The sequence below is a fragment of the Macrotis lagotis genome, chromosome 3 (assembly GCF_037893015.1).
Source record: "Macrotis lagotis isolate mMagLag1 chromosome 3, bilby.v1.9.chrom.fasta, whole genome shotgun sequence".
Classification (NCBI taxonomy): domain Eukaryota; kingdom Metazoa; phylum Chordata; class Mammalia; order Peramelemorphia; family Peramelidae; genus Macrotis; species Macrotis lagotis.
Genome location: NC_133660.1, coordinates 52,090,599 through 52,111,298, shown reverse-complemented (window position 1 = coordinate 52,111,298; position 20,700 = coordinate 52,090,599). Strand labels below are relative to the sequence as shown.

The window sequence follows — 20,700 nt, the reverse complement described above, 5'->3', positions numbered from 1 at the left end:
TCTTTGAGGTCTCTGGGTAGGATACTGAAGAATTCTGCTCACACTCAGCCTACAGGAGAAACCTCCCTGAAGCATAGGTCATAAAACCCTACAGTTACTGGTGCCAATGCTCAAACATAAAATTTTGGTTTTTCTAGTCAGTAGTGGACAATTTGTAATTTTTTATCCCTTTGCAGCCCTAACTTATGGGGCTAAAATCACCTCTGAATTTAGTTGGGCAAACAATACTAATTACAGGACAAAATCAGAACTATTCAATCATCCATTGATAATAGAATTTTTCTGTACATACAAATTTTGAGCAGATGGAAACACTACAAATGAAAACAGATTTTTTTTAAAAGTACTTCAACATGTTTACATTAATATATAAGGTCTATCCTTGATTTGCTGCAGAAATGTAATAATGAAAATTCATTTTTGAAAACCATTCTACTTCAATACCATCTGCTTCAAAACATAAAGCATGTACCACACTCTCTCCCCTCTAATTTGTTTATTTGCATTCTTTTTGTAACAGTTGTAAAATGAATTTAATTAAACCTTGTTAGACTTATATTTAATTAAAGAGACAAAAAGCCAGATCATTTGGAGCAAAACCAGAACATTTAAGTTACAGTCCTGTAAGTAACAATAGATTTTGAAAAACAAAGATGGAAAATTGGTATAAAATATAAATATATTGGCATAAAATATAAATACATTTATATAAAATATAAATAGATCAAATAGGAAGGTTTTATGGTCACATTTGGCTAAGAGTGCAATACAAACCTTGTACATCTGTGATTTGTATAATGTTATCACCCCAATCATGGATCCTTCTATTCCACTTGCAATCAGTGATTGAATAAGCTTGAGTGTAAAAGCAGCTTCTGCTACATTATGGAAGCTGTTATCCCTTTCAATCTGGAATAGGAAATAGGTCTTAAATTACAATCCATGAAAATCCAACCAATTTTATAAGCAAAATTTTGTGGAGATTAGAAAAATTTTTAAGAACCTAGCCTCTGCTGGAAATTAAAATTGCTATTTACCTGTTCAATTCCTTTGACATTATAGAAACACAGAGTTGGTAACCAATCCAATAAAGGGCTCCTTTCAATTTCCGAAATGCCATTTTTTAAATTTCCTTCATAGAAGAGGTCATTTGCTATAGCACTAATAGCAGGGTGACAACGATATTGAGTTCTCAGTAGAATTGCTTCATGACCCTATAGAGTTTAAATGTAGAAAAACAAGATAGATTAAAAACCCAACAAATCTATGTTTTCCAATTAAAAGGAATAATAATGTTTAAAGGAATTTTTTTGCCAAATTTCAGGTTAAAGATTTACTGTTGTTAAACAAACATGCCCCAACCCACTGTGATTCACCAAACTGAAGCTGCACTTCATCTGAATGTGCCCTCATTACATTGTTTCCTAAGTGTGCTTTTTCAAATGTAGACATTTTGTTTTCCCAAATATAAGTTCCTCTGCAAGCACCAAAACTTTTTATTATATGCCATAAAATTTCTTTGGACAACTTTACATACCATTAAGCAAAGCCGGTCAAAGAGAGTCTGTTCCAATCCACTATCATGAGCACTTTCTGAACCCTGAATAGTGGGAGGTAGCTGCTTGGGATCTCCAACAAGAACTAGTTTTTCACAATCAAACCTAACACAAAAATTTCAAAAAATCATAAAACTTAAATCAAGTTGACTGAAAAAATATTTCTCTAAAACAAATTCAAGTAATGAACAGATAACTCACACTGGCCTTCTTAGGACACGGACACACACACACACACACACACACACACACACAGCTAAAATATAAGCACACATTATATATATAGATATGGATACAGTCTTAAATTTATGAAGGCACAACCTTGCTAGTACTTGGGGGGAGGAGCTTTATTGTATACTCACTTTAACACCAGTTCAAATAAAAATACACATATTAAAGAAAAAAGAGATAATTTTCATTTACTATCAAGTTGTTTTTCTTGTTCTAATGCAAGGGTTCTTAACTCAAAGTCCATGAACTTGTCTTTTTAATATTTTGATAGCTGTATCTCTACATAATTGGTTTCCTTTATAGTAATTTTTTGCATTTAAAGATTATTCTGAGAAGAGGTCCATTAGCTTCTCTGCACTTCCAAACGGAGCTATGAAACACAAAAAAGGTAAGAATTATACTATTCTACAGCCTCAAAACCAGAATAAGTTTAAATTTGTAGAATGGAAGAAGACTCTTTTAAGTGAAGATGAATCTTCGGGACCAATAATGACAGACCTGGAACTGGAAGGAACCTCAGAAATCATCTCGTTCAACCTCATTTTGCAGATAGAAGTAACTGAGTACCAAGAGGATAAGAGATTTCTCTAAGATCGTATAAGTAGCATCAAGTAGGATTTGAAAGTAGACCTTCTAATTTGAGAGTTAGCACTCATTACACTCTTAACATGTTGCCTCCCTTTCTCTTACTTCAATAATGAGATCTGAATTGCTAATAATCTTCAAGATTGTGGAATTTTAAAGTTGTTTTTTTAAAAACAGAAAATTTTTAATTACCTTGCAATGGGCAAGAGTGAAGCAGGTTCTGTCATCTGACTGCACTCATCCAATATGACTACTGGAAATTTAAGATTATTCATGCATGGGAATGGGCAGGCTGCACAGGTTACTCCAACTACTTGTACCTGTATTTCAAAAAAAATGAATCTATTAATAATTAGAAAACATTGACATATAAACATCATTGAAGGGCTATCAAAAATTGCAGTACAGAATCAAAATTCTAATTTGAGACTGCTTAATGACAATCTGAAATTCTGACCAATAAAGTTTCATTATCTCCACATTTTAAATGGAAATAGCAGGATTGTTTGCTACTTAATTTATAGGGCTATTAATAAAAATGGGAATATAAAGTGTTTTGAAGCCTTTAAAATAATTACATTAAAATATCAAATATGACATAATACAAATATTTTAGCCTTTCAAATGTAGTTGAATATATGCAATATGCATAATACCTCTCATCCCCCCAGGTTTAAGTTCACAACAAAGAAGAGTAATGAAAGTTCATGAATTATCCTTTATTTACAATTCAAATAAAGCAGTTAATTGTATGGAATCTTAATATAACAAATTTTACCTTGATTACAGATCAATACTGGATAGATGAGAGGAATATATAGAAACCCAAGAGATGCTCAGTAAGAACAGACTATATGGAAAATAGAGTGAGTGCAATGGAATGTTTTATGTTGCGTGTAACTGCACAAGTGTTGCATACTTTAAAGGAAATTACATTTTCAAAATAATTTTATCAAGATAAAGCATAATACATTCATGAACCGGAAAACAGATACCCACTTATTGGATGTTAATATGGTATTTTTTTTTTTTAGATTTTTGCAAGGCAAATGGGGTTAAGTGGCTTGCCCAAGGCCACACAGCTAGGTAATTATTAAGTGTCTGAGGCCAGATTTTAACCCAGGTATTCCTGACTCCAGGGCCAGTGCTCTATCCACTGCACCACCTAGCTGCCCCATATTTTGTGTTTTTAAGTGGAGAACTTTCTTCTCTTCTAATTCTATTTTTCTTACCTTTTTATTTTGTAATAAATACAAAATATCTCAAAAAATGCATTACAATAGACTAGTTTGAGGTTCCTAAGGAAAGCTGAAGGGAAATTTTTATCAAATTTTAAAATATTATATTAAAAACAATTCAATAAAATGTTTAGTGATATGTTAATATACATTATATTTTTGAAGCACCAGTATTTAACACATTACTTAATAAATGATTCTTAATTGATTGGTACCTGCTTCAGCAAAGCTCTATTAGTACCCAGTTTATGTTGTTCGATACTTTTTCTCACATATATTTTTTCTACAGGTGTCAGATCTTCTTTCATCAGTGCATGTAGCTCCTTTAATTGCTCATTTTCACTTCCTAAGCCAGCATGCAAACTTAAGGACAAAAATCAACACAACAGAGATAAGCTGAATTAATAATAGCTTTTATGTGAAGAACTCCTAAGACTTGTCAAACCTAATAACCACATTGCCCCTTTCCAATGATTTGTGTAGGACTGAATGATGCCACCAGAAGGAAACTGTGTAGCATTCTGGAAATTATAAAGTACTGGACAAGAAACTGTGTTCTCTAGGAGCACAGTATTTTTACCACTGCTGCTGACTGAAATGGCAGAGACTCAGGCAGATCAAAAAAGCATAACTGACAAGGAAATAAGTAGTTAAGAAAATGGTATCTAAGAATGACATGGATTTCTATTCTTTTAATCAGCATCAGCAAAAATGAAAACACTGATTAAAATTTTTTTAATTTATTTAAAATTTAAATTCAAATTTAAAATTCTTGATAAGTAGAGAAAGATGGAAACTAAGGACAACATAGGATTAAAGCAAAATCTTTGCCTCAAAAACTGTGAGCACCAAGAAATGACAAAGTCTGTTGAAACTGTAGTACAAGACTGCTTAAGCCAGATCATTCCAAGAACATTTACAAATGAAATGGAAAGTACAATATAAAATGATTTTATAGCTTTGACTATCAAGTTAGCTCTGTGAAGGGGAAAGAGTGCACGATTTGGAGTCCAAAAACAATGGTTCTACCACTTCCCATAATTATTACTTAAAAATACATGACTTCAAATTACAGGCCTGATTTTTCTTATTTGTGTAATGAAGGGGCTAGACAAGACAACTTCTAACTCATTTGCTTCAAAATCTAAATCTAGGATCTTGTGATGTTTTCTTCCTCAATGATAGTGAACCCCCACATAAAGGAACGTGATGTGATTTATGAAGAAGTACATTAGAACTAAAAAAAAAATGACAGAGAAGAGTGGTTGAACTTAACATAACTTTAAAGTTCTCAAGGACTGAATTTCAATATATCTTAAAGGCAGGAACATTTCAAGAGACTGGGGAATATAAAATTGCTTTATTACCCAAAAAAACCCAATAGTGAAGACATAATTAACTCTTGGCCTATATGCCTGGTTTTCTCTATAAAAATATTTATAAGAATTATAACATATCAATAAAATTTTTATGAGAAATGTCTATGCATATATGAAGAATGATCATGATGAAAATGTGTAAAAGGGAAAAGCAGGTTTTCCAGTTGATTCTCCAGTGTTTACATCTTCACTGCCACATAAATAACTGAGAGCTTGAATCAAAAATCCAGTCAGCATAGGGAGATAGAGAAGTCTATAGACCCTGATAACTGAACCTAGAACACTTCAGGGCAAGGAGAGGCTGAGTAACAGGGCAAGAGGTGCAAGGTGAAGGAAGAGGTGCCATTGAGCAGTCTAGTTCCAGTTCACATAGTCAGGGAGGCCTCTTGGCGTAAGAAGTCACCACCAGCAGAGAGCAGCTGGGAAGCTCAAAGACCCAGGATAAAGAGAAGCCCCTTGCTTCAAGCTCAGATTGAAACATGTGGCCAGCAGCTTCCAAAGAGAAGTCTGTGGCTCTGTCAACATCATGAGTTGTCAGAGCTTCCCAGCTGGCAGAGTGGCTAAGTACAGCAGGGTCTACTACTACTTAGACACAAGCCCAGATCAGGATCTTACAGAGCTCAGACCTGATCAAAAACCATCACTTTGGGAGCACTGAAAGCTTGCAGGTTCCCAGTCTATCCCTGAGCTCATGGAATACACATTGCTCAACACTCCTATTCAAGCAAAGACCTTCCCTCAAGAAATACACAGAGCCTGTGCCAATCTTGAACATCACTTCTGGGGCGGCTAGGTGGCATAGTGGATAAAGTACCAGCCCTGGAGTCAGGAGTACCTGGGTTCAAATCCGGTCTCAGATACTTAATAATTACCTAGCTGTGTGGCCTTGGGCAAGCCACTTAACCCCGTTTGCCTTGCAAAAACCTTAAAAAAAAACATCACTTCCTTTTATGAGACAGAAGAGTTGATGTAGGGTCAGTTTGCTTTTCCCCTTGGAAAAATTTAGTCTCTAGCTCTTGTGAAACCATTTGCGGTAGGCTTGAAAGAAAGTTATCCCTTTGGAATCATAGAGAACTCTTCACAGGCAATTTGTCTTTTGTCTACTTGTCTTCCCTTCCCTCTCCTCTCCCCCCAGATCATTCTTGTCTCCTCTCATTTCCTCCCCCCCCCCCCCCGCCTGGATGGCCTCGACTGGCCAAGACTGGGACATCTACCCAGAGCAGCTTTTTAGCATTCTGTTTTTCTTATCATTTAGCTGTGTATCATACAATTACTCAAAGGGGGAGGAGGAAGGAGCATGACTGCATCTTATTTTTAGTACTAAAATCAATGATGGAAACCTCTCTTGCATTTCAATAGGGCCTTGCACATCAAAATCCCCAAAACAAAATGTAGTAAACATATTAATATACATAATGACACTTTTTCTGTGCTCTTTCAAAATGTTTGTTTTGAAATACCAAAATGTCTCAGCCCAAATGAAAAGATTAATTTATTAACAGATGGGCAAAAATAATGAATTAAAAAAAAAAAGAAAAGAAATACACAGAACCTGGCCCCTAATGTCAAGTCTGAAGTCAAGATGTAGGTCAGGAAAATGAGGAAACAAAAAAAAATTAAAAACCTACTATGGTAACAGGAACACTCAAGACACAAACTCAGAAGAAGAAAATCACTAAAGCAACTATGAGCAGTGCTGCAAAGGATAACACAGGTTGGGCAAAAATTCAACTAAAAGTCCTAGAAAAGGTGAAACTAAGAGTTGAAAAGTTTTTTTAAAAAATAAATGAAATGAAGGTGTTGGGGGAAAACTGGAAAAGAAATAAGTTATTGAAGAATTGGAAAGGATATTAACCATCTGGCATAAAAGGAACAAAACCTGGACTAAACAAGAAACTCAGAAAATCAGCATGAACCAATGAGAAGTCAATGATTCCATTAGACAAGAATATTAAAATAAACTCAAAAGTTGGATGGACAGCTCAGGGAAAATACTACATATGGATAATGGTCCAAAATTAAACAGGAATATTACAAATGGCTAAATTTTATTTGGGAGACTGCATCAGTCTTTCAATGATCTCAAATTTATTTATTTGTTTATTTTAGGCTATTGCTAGGCAATGGGGTTAAGTGGCTTGCCCAAGGCCACACACAGCTAGATAATTATTAAGTGTCTGAGGCTAGATTTGAACTCAGGTACTCCTGATTGTAGGGCTGGTGTTCTCTCCACTGAGCCACCTAGCCAACCTCAAATTTATTTTTGAAACAAAATCCATATTTTTAAAACAAATGTCCTTTTGGTGATAGTATAATGATATGAATTGTGTAATACCACAACTTTGGAGGAAACAAAATTTCAAGCCATCCAAATGCTTTCATTTTCTCTCATTCTTATGAGATATTCATGGTGAATAAAGATAGATTATAATGTATTTGGTACATGAAAAAGTATAAAAAAATATTATCAAATTGACAGAGGATTAGATTGGAGATTATGTAGCAAAAATGAAAACCAAGAAATGGTTGGCCCATAAACTACACTGATACCATGATCAAGCTTAAAAGATCAGGAGGTAGGGTCCTGATTATGTTGAGTGGATTTCCTCTATAGGATTTAAGAAGGTCATGGACAAGAGTTGCCTAGGATATTAAATGGCTGGATTGCAACTTTACCCTCAGAAGGAGTATTCACATCACTGAGAGATCCTAGATTCATTGAAGCCTGATTTTCTTCCTTCTTCTTCTAAAAAGCACAAAATTAAACCAAAATTTCGGTAGATTGTGAGGGTTCTTTAATCAATTTTGTAAATCCAGGAACTTAAGATTCTTACCTGTAGGGTAAAATTGGCTTGCAAATTTTTCTGATGCTTCCAACTCTGATAAATTTTTCAAATCCAAGACTAAGTAGCCTGTATAATAATAATAATAAAATTCATATCATTTTGAAGGTGGACTATAAAATAAATATTTCTCTCCCCTCCAATTAAGATAAATAACCTCCCAAGAAGTCACTATGATACTAAATATCAGATAAACTAAATCTAATCTAAATCAACATTACATTTAAGTCATATGTAAGTAAAAGTACCATCAGTAAAATCATGTGTAAGATGTTATAAATATAATATACTTCAAGGATAATACTGGCTTTAAAAATTAATTTATGAATGCATAATGTTAAAATACATGTCACAAAAATACATGTTAGTTCACAGCAAATAAATGGATTTCTAGTCATACTATTATTAATCCTAGTCAAACTTCAATTTTAAGATTGAAATACAACTGGCTAAAATATTGCTTAATGACATTCAAACACGTTTTGTGATTAGAAAAATTATATATCTTTATATTTATATATCTTTTTTCAAAAGAGGAAGCCAATGCCGAGAAAGTAGCTTGCCCATGTTCATACAGCTATTAAATATCTAAGGTAAGATATGAACCCAGATCTTCTATCTGATGACAAGAAAAGGACTTATCCCTTACAAAACATTTTAATACAATTCATTTGCATTTGTGAAATATTGTATTATTCTTTTCCTTTTTTAATAGGATTCAACCACTAAGAAACATTGTTCATGTCTAAAATAATTTTTAATCTTTCTTATTTCTTTCTGGACTCTTTTAGTTTAAAATTACAACAGAATAATTATACAGTCTAATTATTTCCCTATCATCTGCCCATGTAGATAGACAAATTATCATCTACACAGTCAAATACTTAAATAAAAAGTTGATACCCACCCAAGAAGTACTCTGTCAACAGCAACATTGGTAGAAGAAGAAATCAGAATCTTCCATGGTCTTGCATCTATACCTGTAGGAGCTGGGCTCTTTTCAAAGAGCTGCACAAGGAATAATATCACCACTGCCAATAAGTAACTCTTCCCTGCTCCAAAAACACCTTTTGGAAGGGAAAGAGAGAGGTATAAAGAGGCAGTATTCTAAATGAATTCTAAAAAAGTGAAAAGGAATTTGGCCCAAATTATCTTCTATAGAGAATATTTCATTAGACTCAGTATACATCTTCATTTTCATAGCATTCAGCTCTGCATCATAATAGTTTTTTCACTCTGGTTCAGGGTAAATCCTATAGAGATTAGCTTAGTGTGGGAAAAGCTCCTCATACAACCTAAAGTCCTTGAACCTTGAAAGAAACATAATATGTATTCCCAGAATACCATTTTATTATGGTAACATGAAAAGTTGTTAAATGCTTCACCTTCCTTTGCAGCAGTGAAAGGCAGACTTTGCTAAATTTAGATAGTGACAAAATAAATCTTTTAAGGCAATACAAGAAAATTAACCAACCAAATCTTTTGATTATCTTCTAATGCAGCTTGTTGGCCCACTGGGTCAAAAGTCAGGAAGACCTCTGTTCAAATCCAACTTCAAACACTTACTTAGCTCCTGGACAAGCCATTTAACCTTTTTTTTTCTTGCCTCAGTTTCCTCAACTAGAAAATGGGAATCATAATAACTCCTATCTTGCTGAGTTGTCATGAGCCTCAAATAAGATATCTGAAAAGAACTTAGCAAAGTGCTTGGTACACAGCAGGAATTATATAAATGTTCATTTGCTTCATTTCCCCCTTTTCTGAGGTGAGGGAAAAGAGAGAGGAGACAAGTGGCACAACAATGACATTTTCAACAGATTAAAGTGAAATACAGTGGTGAGAGAGAAATGTGAAAAGAGCAACATTTTAATAGACACTAGAAATAAAAAAGTTAACTATACATCAGACAATATTATTTCATGAGTAAATTGATGTTTTCTTCTGTCTTCTGAAAACTCATTTCCCCATGGAATCTTCCTAAATGTACTCAAGAGGGATATGACACTCTTCAGACATAACCAAATAATTCTAATGAGAAAGAAAAGGGGTGTAACATAAGAAAACAAAAGATTACAATATCTCTGGTTAGAGAAAAATCTTAACCAAACAAGGCAGAGAGAAAATCACAAAAGCTGAACAGACCATTCTGACAATAAAGTCAATAAAGACAGAATCAGAATTCAATCAAGAAAATCTTTACTAAATGTCTACTGTGGACATGGGTATCAAAAGTATCTGCACTGAAAGTACATAAATAAAAAATGGTTCTTAACCTCAAGGACCTTGTGTTTTATTAGTGGAGACAACACATCCATATATAAATACATGTAAAACAGATCAACTAGGGGATGAGGAAATGTATAATAGCAGCCAGGGTTTCCAGAAAGGCTTCCTATGATGATTAGGGTGAGTCTCGAGGAAAAAGGAAATGAGGAGAGAATGCCTCCCAGAAATGGGGTACAGCTGATGCAAAGGCACAGTGATGGAAATTGGAAGGTCACATATGGGGAAAAGCAAGTTCAGTTTAACTGAAATGTAAAGAGAAACAATGTGATGTGGAATAAAATCAGAGAGGCAAGATGGAATCAGAATGAAAGATTTTAAATGTCAGACAAGGGTGTTTATATTTGCTCCTAGAAGCAATAGGGAGACACTAGAGTTTATTGAATAGGGGAATGACATCATCATACCTGCATTTTAGGGGGGAAAAAAAGAAAATGATAGAGGAAAATAATTGTATCAATATCACCAATAAAGCTTAACATTCAAAATATTCAGGAAAATAAGACAAATACATATAAACTAAAAACCATTCCCCAACAGATACATGGTCAAAAATCTAAATAAAAAATTTCAAAAGGAGCTTTACAGAGGGGCTAGGTGGCACAGTGGATAGAGCACCAGCCCTGGAGTCAGGAGTACCTGAGTTCAAATCCAGCCTTAGACACTTAATAATCACCTAGCTGTGTGGCCTTGGGCAAGCAACTTTAACCCCACTGCCTTGTAAAAAAAAAAAAAAAGAGAGAGAGAGAGAAGCTTTATAAATTATAAATGACCACAAGAAAACACCCTTGGGGATGGATCACATGTGAACTATATTACTGTGGGATAGATTTAAAATTACTTGACTGATTTAACCTCAACAGCATTGACTAATATGCCAATGTCAACTGAAGGGTCTCTAGTCCTCTATGGTTCAGATCTTGGCCATATATTATTCAACAATTTTACCAATGATCTAGATGAAGGCATAGATGGCATGTACATCACTTTTTTCTGAAGACACAAAACTTGATGAAATCAATGGTATGTGGTATGATAAAATCAAAGTCTAAAATAAGAGTTTAATAGGTTAAAAGTATAGACCAGATAGAACATGGTAAAACCTCATAAGAATAAACATAAAATTTTGCAATTAGGTTCAAAAATATAACTACAAAATAGCATAGGTAAGCTTCAGCTCAATAGTAGCTCGTGTGAAAAAGATTTAATGATTTTTGCTATCTGAAAGCTCAATCTCTACATGTATAGTGTAATGGCAGTCAAAACACCAATGCAACCTTAGATTGCAATTACAAAAGTTTAGTGTCCAATACAAAATGAAAGTTCCATCATCATTCTTTGTAAATTCACATAGGAAGTGCTACATACGGTTCTGAGTGACACCTTTTAGGAGAGACCTTGGTTAGTTGGAAGGCAGTCAGTAAAAGTAATGAGAATAAGGAAAAGAGTAACTATGTCATTAAACAATCCATGGAACAAATAGGAATGCTTGTCCATACAAGATACCTATAACAGAACATAATTAGTTTTTTCTTCTCACTCCTTACCATGTATGATTGTGATAGGAATGGTATGCTGCTCTTCTGGGTCACTGATATTTTCATGTGATAACATCATCTGTGCTATTCGAATAAGAGCTGTGGCCTGATCCATGTTTAAATTATATATTTGAATCATTTCATCAGCTAGTTGCAATGTTGCTTCTGGGTTGAGTGTTTCACAGTTGTTAGTATTCCTGTTGAAAGCTGGTGGAATAAATTTTCTTTTATTGATTCTGTTATTGCTGTGTTCAGTTTGGGAAGACCTAGGAAAAATCCAGCAGGTAAAATTAGGAGAATTAGGAGTTTACTTTAATAATTTGGAGAAACTACTATAAAGAATTATGTAAATACAATAAATCCCAAAGAAGAAATTACCTTTAAAATGATATATAGAGCTTTAGTTTTTCTAGGTCACTAAAATCCATCAATATTCTTCAAGTCTAAGTAAAAATAAGTTTTAGTCCTCTTTAGATCAAATTACATTCCAAAGTGAATAAGTTACACAAGAACTTTCCTCGACTTCATTGTGATAACCAAAATGGATCTCTTCTAGATCCTATGTAGTGACACTATGTCTTATGTGATAGATATAATAATCAGTGATTTTTATTACAGCTAAGAATATCTGAATTCTCAGTGCATAGTAAGAATAATGATATTAAAAACAGATAAAATCTGATGACAGTGTAGAAGGACTGTAGATATATTGTTCTCTATGATCTTATGGGGGTGAGATTATATCTGTATATGTTATATGTTCTGTCTGTTTATATGATATCAGTTTAAATGTTCACATAGAGTTCCTATGTGCTATTCAGAACTTTCACTTTTCTTCCATTATGTGACTCATGCACAGTATGTTCTTAATCAATGTTTGTTGAATTTTATTATGATAATTATCACATCTTTGGATATTTTAAAATATACATATTGTGTAATACTTCTTAGAAGGAAGCTATGAGAAGATAGTTTGAAATAGAAAATTTCATATTTTAAAAAGTATTTTCCAAATGTTATTCTTTTAATAAAGAAAAATGAGACATAGTACTAGGGAAAACTATAATGAGATATAAAGTCTGCTAATAATAAAGTAATCAAGAGCTAAGACACATATGATTCATGTTATAATTACATCTATAATATTCAATTTAAAGTAAATATTAACAGCATAATAGGAAAATGAGGTATGGATATAAAAAATAAATATGAATGATACTTGGAAAAATTAATGCTTGATTTAGATAGATAATGTCACTATCATGTTTAGTGTCATATAAGAAAAGCAAATTGATCTATGATGGATTTTTTTTAACTAACAGTGCAATTATATCCCTTGAATGTTGATAGGATTTTTACATTCCTTTATATATGAGTACTACTGAACCAATGAAGATTAATTACATACATTGTTAAGAGGTGCTGTATTATAGGTAGACTAGTTGGACTGAAGTGTTCTTGCAAGTTTCTCAAGGTTGTCAGTTCGGTGCTAGCATTACAAACCAGTAAAGCATGAACCACCACTAGAGAAAAGTCACAAAAATGAACATTTGTTATAAGGAAAACTGTTTGCAAATATCTCTATAAGTATAAAGCAAAACTAAAACTTCATCTGCATAACTTAATTGCATTCTATTAAAAAAAACCCAAGTCTTTTGAATAAACAATAACAGGTCAAATGTGAGCACTTAAGTACCTTGGGGATTCAGCTGAAACACCATAAAACTCCCTCCTATACAAATATTATGCCTGCACTGTATTCCATCTTTTTAAAAAAAGAAACAAACAAAAACAAAATTGAAAAAACTACAGACTAAACTAAATAACATATAATACTACTTACTGTCAGATGGCCAATTGGAAGGGTAATAGCCTTTCAGAGGCAAGAGTTCCACCTCATTGTATGATGATGGTCCAAAAAAGGCGCTACAAGCAATGAAAGTATCTAGCTCAAAGTCTAGAGTTTTTGAAATTACCCAGAGGTCATCTGCAAAAATATAAGCAGGTTGTTAATGGAATTTTACCCCATTAAAAGTGACAGACATGTTCTCAATGTTCATCAAAGTTGAATTTCTCAAGTTTTTCTTACTATAACAGATCTGGAAAGAAAAAAAACCAGGTGAGAAGAGTCAAAGACCCTCTAAGCCCTAAGGTGGGCACAAATAGGCTCACTCTGTGTTGTTCCAGGCTGTTGATCAGAAGAATCTGGTGCTAGGTGGCTACTGTCTATGAGCTCTCCATCTTTACCCCTGCTGAGGAACACTGTTCTAGAACTACCCCAGTTAAGAGAATCAGATGATGTTATAATTATCTTTGGGATGCCTCAACAAATACATACTGAGTACCCACCATGTGTAAGACAAGCCTAAAAAAAAAAATAGAGAGCTTCCTGTCCTCAACGACTGAGACTCAAGAAAGAACTTGAATTTAGGAGATCTTCAGGTTCAGGATATGGTATTTTACCAAATTCAATTTCATACATTTAACAAAGATAATCTATACTATCAAAATTATGTATGATACATCTATCTAGTTATAAATGTGATGCATATATACTGATACCATATAAAATGAGAAAATTTCCCCAGAGATGATCAGAACAGCTTACCTTTGCCATAGAAAGAAGAATTTTCTTTTCTGCTCAGTTTAAGATAAAGTTTGCTTTTAGATTGATTATGAAATTCGGGATTTACATGAGCAAATCTTTTTGATCTGCCATATAGTTTATTCTGAAAATCAAATCCTTTCCTGAAAAATTAAAGAAAGATTGCCTATGTTATGGAATGCTTTTGTTGGGGGGAGGGGGGAAGGGAGAGGGATAGGGAAAAAACTGTAAAATTCAAAACTTTGCAAAAAAAAGACTGGTAGAAAATAAATACATATTTGACTGTTTTCTTAAAAAAAAAGAAGAAGAAGAAAAAAGATATGCCTAAAGTCTATACAATCAAGGTGACAAAGTTAGGTTTGAAATAATAGAGCATGAGTAAATCAGAAAGTCTTAACACAGCATTGAGAGAGTAGTATGGTTCTTAAAGATTAAAATAGGAGCCAAGATGTCTTGGTTCTACTCCCAGTGCTGCCATTAATTGATGTAGAACTTTAGTCAAAACTTAAGTTCATTTGAATCTCAATTTCTTTATCTATAAAATGGGGGAAATAGATATGTCCAACCATAGATCACTATAATAATGGATATGAAATGATCTGAAAAGTATAAAGGCAAGATTGCTATAAAAACCTTAAATATTAATATTATTACTTTATAAATTCATTTGATCCAATAAAAGTATTTCTAAAAAGTTGCATGCTAATTTAAATGTATTCCCAGTGTAACAGAAGAACAAGATATTTAACAACTACTGTGAATTAAGTTAATCTTCTCCAATTGAGTTGCCTGTAAATTTTTGTATAGGTATGTTAATATTTCACATGATATAATCATATACATATATATATAAACAGAAAATAATTACATCTTCTCAAGAAGCACAAACTATAAAATTAAAACCTTGCATTTTCTCACCTACTAGACAATGAAGAACTGAACTAGGATCTTTCTTTTTATTATAAAGACTAGCACTCACATCCAATGACAGGGAAATGGTCTCCCTGACACCTGTTCTCATATTGTTATGATCTGCTAGTGGAGAACATAAAGAACTTTTGATCTACTGTAGGTCTGACTTGATTAAAGTGAAACTGGATTCAAACCACTTTGTTAGAATGACAGGTCTATTCATTTGTCAGAAAATTGAAAATATCTAACATACCTCACCAAAAGCTGACACTCTTCATAGAGGGGTAAATTTTGGGATCTTAAGTATATTCCAATACTCTTTATATCATGTAATACTGTACAGGATACATCTGCCTGTGTCAAACTCGTTGAGTTTGCTTCTTCAAGCCACTGAAAAAATTTACATTGGTTGGCTTTTGGTGCATCACAAGCATAAAACAGACGACCCTAGGAAGGAAAAAAAAAGTTAATATTTAATAAAGATTAAAAATAGTGCTTTCTACTATGGAGTATTCCTCAAGGTTTTTTTAAACTTCTTTTTATGTTTTTTTGCAAGGCAATGGGGTTAAATGGATTGCCCAAGGCCATACAGTTAGGTAATTATTAAGTGTCTGAGGCCAGATTTGAATTCAGGTACTCCTGACTCCAGGGCCAGTGCTCTATCCACTGTGCCACCTAGCCATCCCTGTAAAATCTTTTAAAAATATATATTTTTTAATTCTGTTATAGGCATGATGCCAGAGGGCAGAGGGAAGGAGGAGGGATAGAAACAGAGGGAAATATGGGCTATGTAAAAATGTCAATAGAAATCTACTTTAAAAAATATATATTAATATAGTATACCATGGCCCAGTCTTTATTTGTCAATCCAATTCAACAAACATTTTTTTAATTAGTATTCTTTTTATCTTAAAATTAACAAACATCAACTAATATGAGAACAAAAAACAAAAATGAGGGTTACGCATGAAATAGTAAGTCTTTATTGCATATAGGCTTCTTTCCTTTTTAATTATGTAACTCTCAAAGCTGTCCTGCTTGTCTGTTTTCCTTCTTTTGTATTCTGTGCATTTCAAAAATGTACTTCAATCAATGACCTTTTATTTTTCTTTCTTTTGGGAGAAGGGTAACCTTATCCCTGGTCACCTCTTCTCCCCAACTTCCCAAATTATCACATTAGTTGTAACTGAAAATGTTATGTATTATTCCGCAATTTGAGTTTAACATCTTTTTTTTTTTTTTTTTTGGATTTTGCAAGGCAAATGGAGTTAAGTGGCTTGCCCAAGGCCACACAGCTAGGTAGTTATTAAGTGTCAGAGGCTGGATTTGAACTCAGGTACTCCTGACTCCAGGGCCAGTGCTCTATCCACTGCGCCACCTAGCTGCCTGAGTTTAACATCTTTTTGGCAAAAGATAGGAAGCATACTTTATTATCAGTCCCCTAGAATCATATTGGTCATTGCATTTATCACAGATCTTAAGTCTTTCAGTTGTTTCTCTTTACAATGATGATGTTATTATATAAGTTGATCTCTTGATAGATTTTGTTCATATATACACACACACACACACACACGCACACACACACATATATGAATCAGTTCATACAAATTTCCCCAGATTTCTCTAAAAGTGTCTCTTTAATTGTTTCCCATGGTACAATAATATCCCATTATGTTCACAGACCATAACTGTTCAGCCATTTACCAAGTGAAGGGAAGTTTCCAGTTCTTTGATCAAGTATTAAGTGCTTTCAACATGCCAGGAACTATGCTAGGTGCTAGAGATAGAAAGACAAAAATGAAACAGTTCCTGTCCTTAAACTAACTTTATTTATATGATTATAAGTACAAAAATAATCTACTGGTCCACAAATAAATTCTTCTTTCAGTGTAAATTAGTACCAAGAAAGATTAAGTAAAATCCCCTGGCAAACTATGCTTTGCACTGAATGAATAGTTGACTGTTAGTTCAAATCCTGCCAAGCTGCTTCACTTTTCCCCAAAGTACTCCATCTAACAGTATCTAATCAAAACATTATTAGGATACCTTATTTGGGCCTTCCTTTTTAACCATGACCATCTTTGCAGGCTGATGATGATAACAGACTGGGATGCTGCTGTTTCCTATGTTTTTCTTTTTCTCTGCCTTTAGTGACGTATAAAATGATATGTCAACTTTTGAAAGAGCTTGGTGCAGCCTTTTGGACATCTCAAACAGCAATATGTTTAGGTGTTCTAGATTTGAAAAGAAGATAAAAAGAGATGAAAATTTAAATTTACCTCCAAGTATATACATACATGCTTTCTGTCTTACCATTAGGAATAAAATTTCTTGAGAGGCAAAGATACTGAAAATAATGTTAGAATTGGGATTAGAAGACCTCGATTCTAGGTCTTCTCTATCACACTTTGAATAAATCATTTTATAACTCTTAAAAATGGGAATAATATCTGAAATTCCTGCCTCACAAGATTATTATGAAAAAATCATTTTGTGAACCTAAAAATCATGAGGTTACATAAATGAGTTATAATTATTTTTAAATTTCTTTATCAAAACATATGACTTGTCCTCATGACAAATCCTGAAATTAAACATTATTAGAGCATCATCACTGTTCATAAATCAATGAAAGTGGTAGCTATCTTTTTTTTTTGTCTCTGTGTCTCTGCCTAGTCTTGGCACAATCAGATGATTTTTCAGGTAATAACTTATCAGGTTATATACATCAGGTGATTTAATAAATTCCTCAAGGACCCCTTTGGACAAATAAAGTCTATAAACACCTTATGGCTTCTTCTCTCATGGCTCCAAACCAATATTATTGCTACCATCACATTAACATGTCATTAGTATTGAATTATGTTTACAAATAGCTCAGTATTATATTACACACTTCAAGCAAAATTTAAAACATAGCTTAAATATCCATCTGCTTGGCTGGGACTATTTCTGATCATCATGGTTTGATGCCTGAAACTTTTAAAAGGAGGGATAGGATAGGGATTGAACCTGGGAATTCTTGATTGAAGATGCTCCTCCCCTCCCAATCCCTTCCCCCTGCCTCAATGTAGCTTAGCACATGGTTAAAAGACTGGTTTTCTATCCACTTTCTCTCAGAGACCTTATATGTAGTACTTATAAACCAGATGCTGGATGAGACATCTGAACTAAGAAAAGATAAGGACAGTCACAGAAAGTTAAACCCAGGGGGAACTTGAATTTCATCTTGTTCTCTTTTATCTTTCTAAAGATATTATTGATCTTGATTGGTTATTTCTGTAGATCAGTGCATCACTGATCAGAGTGCTGCCTCTATAAGCAATATGCTATGGAAATTTTAGCTTTGAAATACCAAACAAAATCCTTTGCACTATGCAGGCCAGTCTCTTGGTCATTTTAAGGCTCGGGTTTATCAGTCCTTTTATTCGGACTAACTCTATAACTTAGTATTCTCAGTCTACAGGCCTTGCTCTCACGATTTTATTCTACTCCCATATCTTTTTTTTCATAGATTACAGAACAAAAGTAAAAAAGCAGTAATAGTAGTAGAGCAAATCTCCTCATTGTATGTTTTTCAAAGAAAGATATTTCATACCTATCATAGAGGTTGTAAAGACCTGTTTGTATTGAGCAGGTGACTGAAAAATAGCAGGTATGTGAATTTGTCTTTTGGGAACATAGGCACATTTTGTTCTTTGCCCACTGGGAAATGACAATGCACTAGCATTTATCTCCTGAAAAAGAACAAAATAATGGGCCATAAAAATAAACAATTAGCAAGATGGTTTTAACAGATAAATTACTAATAAAATAGACAATTCTTTCATTTACTAATGTTAAGACTTCCTTTCTGAATTCTAAATAGAGAACATGTCAGGGATGATTATGCATAATACTATAGACCTAAATAAGCTTGATTTTACTCTACACTCCCTCAAGACTTTGAAATATTTTACTTCTGGGCAAACAACAGTAGTATCAAAATATAAGTGATATGAGAGGACAATTTTCTTGTCACAACATATTCAAAATATATTAAGTGATTTCTGGTATCTAGGAAAAACTATATTATTTTCACAAGAATAATTCTACTTAAGAAAACTCTTTTGTAATAATACAAATGAGATAATAACTACACATTCTTATTATCTGACCAGGTCAAAGAAGATATCATAAATACAGCTAGTATCTTGGGCCAGAATGTATTCATACTAACAGCATAATAATCATTTCTGTTTACTATCCTGGTTTTTTCCTAAAATTCAGGTAATGCTTTCTAATAAAAGAAAAACTTCTAGAGTTATAAGAGTTATAAATAACTTATTACAGCTCCTCACCTGGGTATTTCCTGTTACACAATGGCCATTATGGGCTGTCTGACTTAATATTTTTTGTATTTCCTCACTCTGGGAAGTTTGTTTTAAATTCTGAAGCAATGTTTTCTTTCTGAAAACTGATTGCTGACAGTAGAAATCTGGTTGCTGTTGATGAAGCATGTCTTTTATCAATTCCAAATTCACAGAATCTTCAGGGATTTTCTTTGCAGTTTCATTCTGATAATCCTCTGGATCATGAATTGGCATTCCAGAGGCAGAGGCAGCCAAGAAATTTTCATTCATTTTCATCTCATCTCTTGGGAGAGTAATCAAGTCACCTTGGAATGTATTCTGATATTTCTGCCACTTGCTTGGTTTGCTTTGCATGGGCACCGGAGAGAAGAATGAAAGCCTTAGAGGTGTCACTTCCCCAGAAGTCTGAGAAACGGGGGTTTCCCTATTCTTGTCCTGAGGGTCAAAGTACCTGACAGCAGAATCTGCTGACTCCTCATATGAATTGAGGATGGAACTATTAAAGGACTCCTGGACTTCAAAGCTCATCCCATGTGAGCAATTTTCTGAGAGAGACTGCCCTTTACAAGGTGGCAGTGTAATAAGTGGTGTCAGAGATCTGTAAAATCTTTGGCTGTCAAGTTTTTCTGAACAATTGAGCTTTTCCACTCCTGAAATGTGACAGAAATAAAAAACTGATTAAGTCATTACCAAGTCCATAGAATTATTTGTGTTTAGGATAAAAAGAAAAAATTGCTTATTGATCTAAAAGATATAATTTAATATCCCATATTAAAATGAAAATAATTAAGTGATTTTGTTATTAAGAATTATGAAACTTCACTGATATTTCCTGAGATGAAATTTTAGACTACAAGCTCACTGGAGATGGAATACCAAGTTCAGAAAATACCCATAATTATATATTACTTGGATGGAGGTATTTAAGTATCAGATTGGGACTTGTACAGTGATTATCAATACTATTGTCAAGAAAAATGTATAAACAATAAACATGGCTATCTAATAGCATAACAATGAAATTTTAAAATTTTATAGAAAATAATTACAAAAGGGGGGCAGCTAGGTGGCACAGTGGATACAGCACTGGCCCTGAAGTCAGGAGGACCTGAGTTCAAATCCAGCCTCAGATACATAATAATTACCTAGCTGTGTGACCTTGGGCAAGTCACTTA

The 20,700-nt window shown here is 33.5% G+C and overlaps 1 protein-coding gene across 10 annotated transcripts in view; it reads right to left on the bottom strand.

Moving 5' to 3' along the window:
• The window catches only part of ZGRF1 (zinc finger GRF-type containing 1), a 78,355-nt gene that overhangs the window by 4,805 nt on the left and 52,850 nt on the right, over positions 1-20,700 (bottom strand). For all 10 annotated transcript variants that reach the window (XM_074228684.1, XM_074228678.1, XM_074228680.1 and 7 more), the window contains 15 exons: positions 19,514-20,175; positions 18,772-18,910; positions 17,220-17,407; positions 15,424-15,617; positions 14,262-14,401; positions 13,497-13,640; positions 13,062-13,176; positions 11,663-11,919; positions 8,740-8,899; positions 7,824-7,901; positions 3,826-3,973; positions 2,565-2,692; positions 1,538-1,661; positions 1,038-1,214; positions 775-909 (listed from right to left, as the gene is read on the bottom strand). In XM_074228684.1, the coding sequence (XP_074084785.1) occupies positions 775-909; positions 1,038-1,214; positions 1,538-1,661; positions 2,565-2,692; positions 3,826-3,973; positions 7,824-7,901; positions 8,740-8,899; positions 11,663-11,919; positions 13,062-13,176; positions 13,497-13,640; positions 14,262-14,401; positions 15,424-15,617; positions 17,220-17,407; positions 18,772-18,910; positions 19,514-20,175 (2,789 nt within the window). The remainder of the gene's footprint in view (positions 1-774; positions 910-1,037; positions 1,215-1,537; positions 1,662-2,564; positions 2,693-3,825; positions 3,974-7,823; positions 7,902-8,739; positions 8,900-11,662; positions 11,920-13,061; positions 13,177-13,496; positions 13,641-14,261; positions 14,402-15,423; positions 15,618-17,219; positions 17,408-18,771; positions 18,911-19,513; positions 20,176-20,700) is intronic.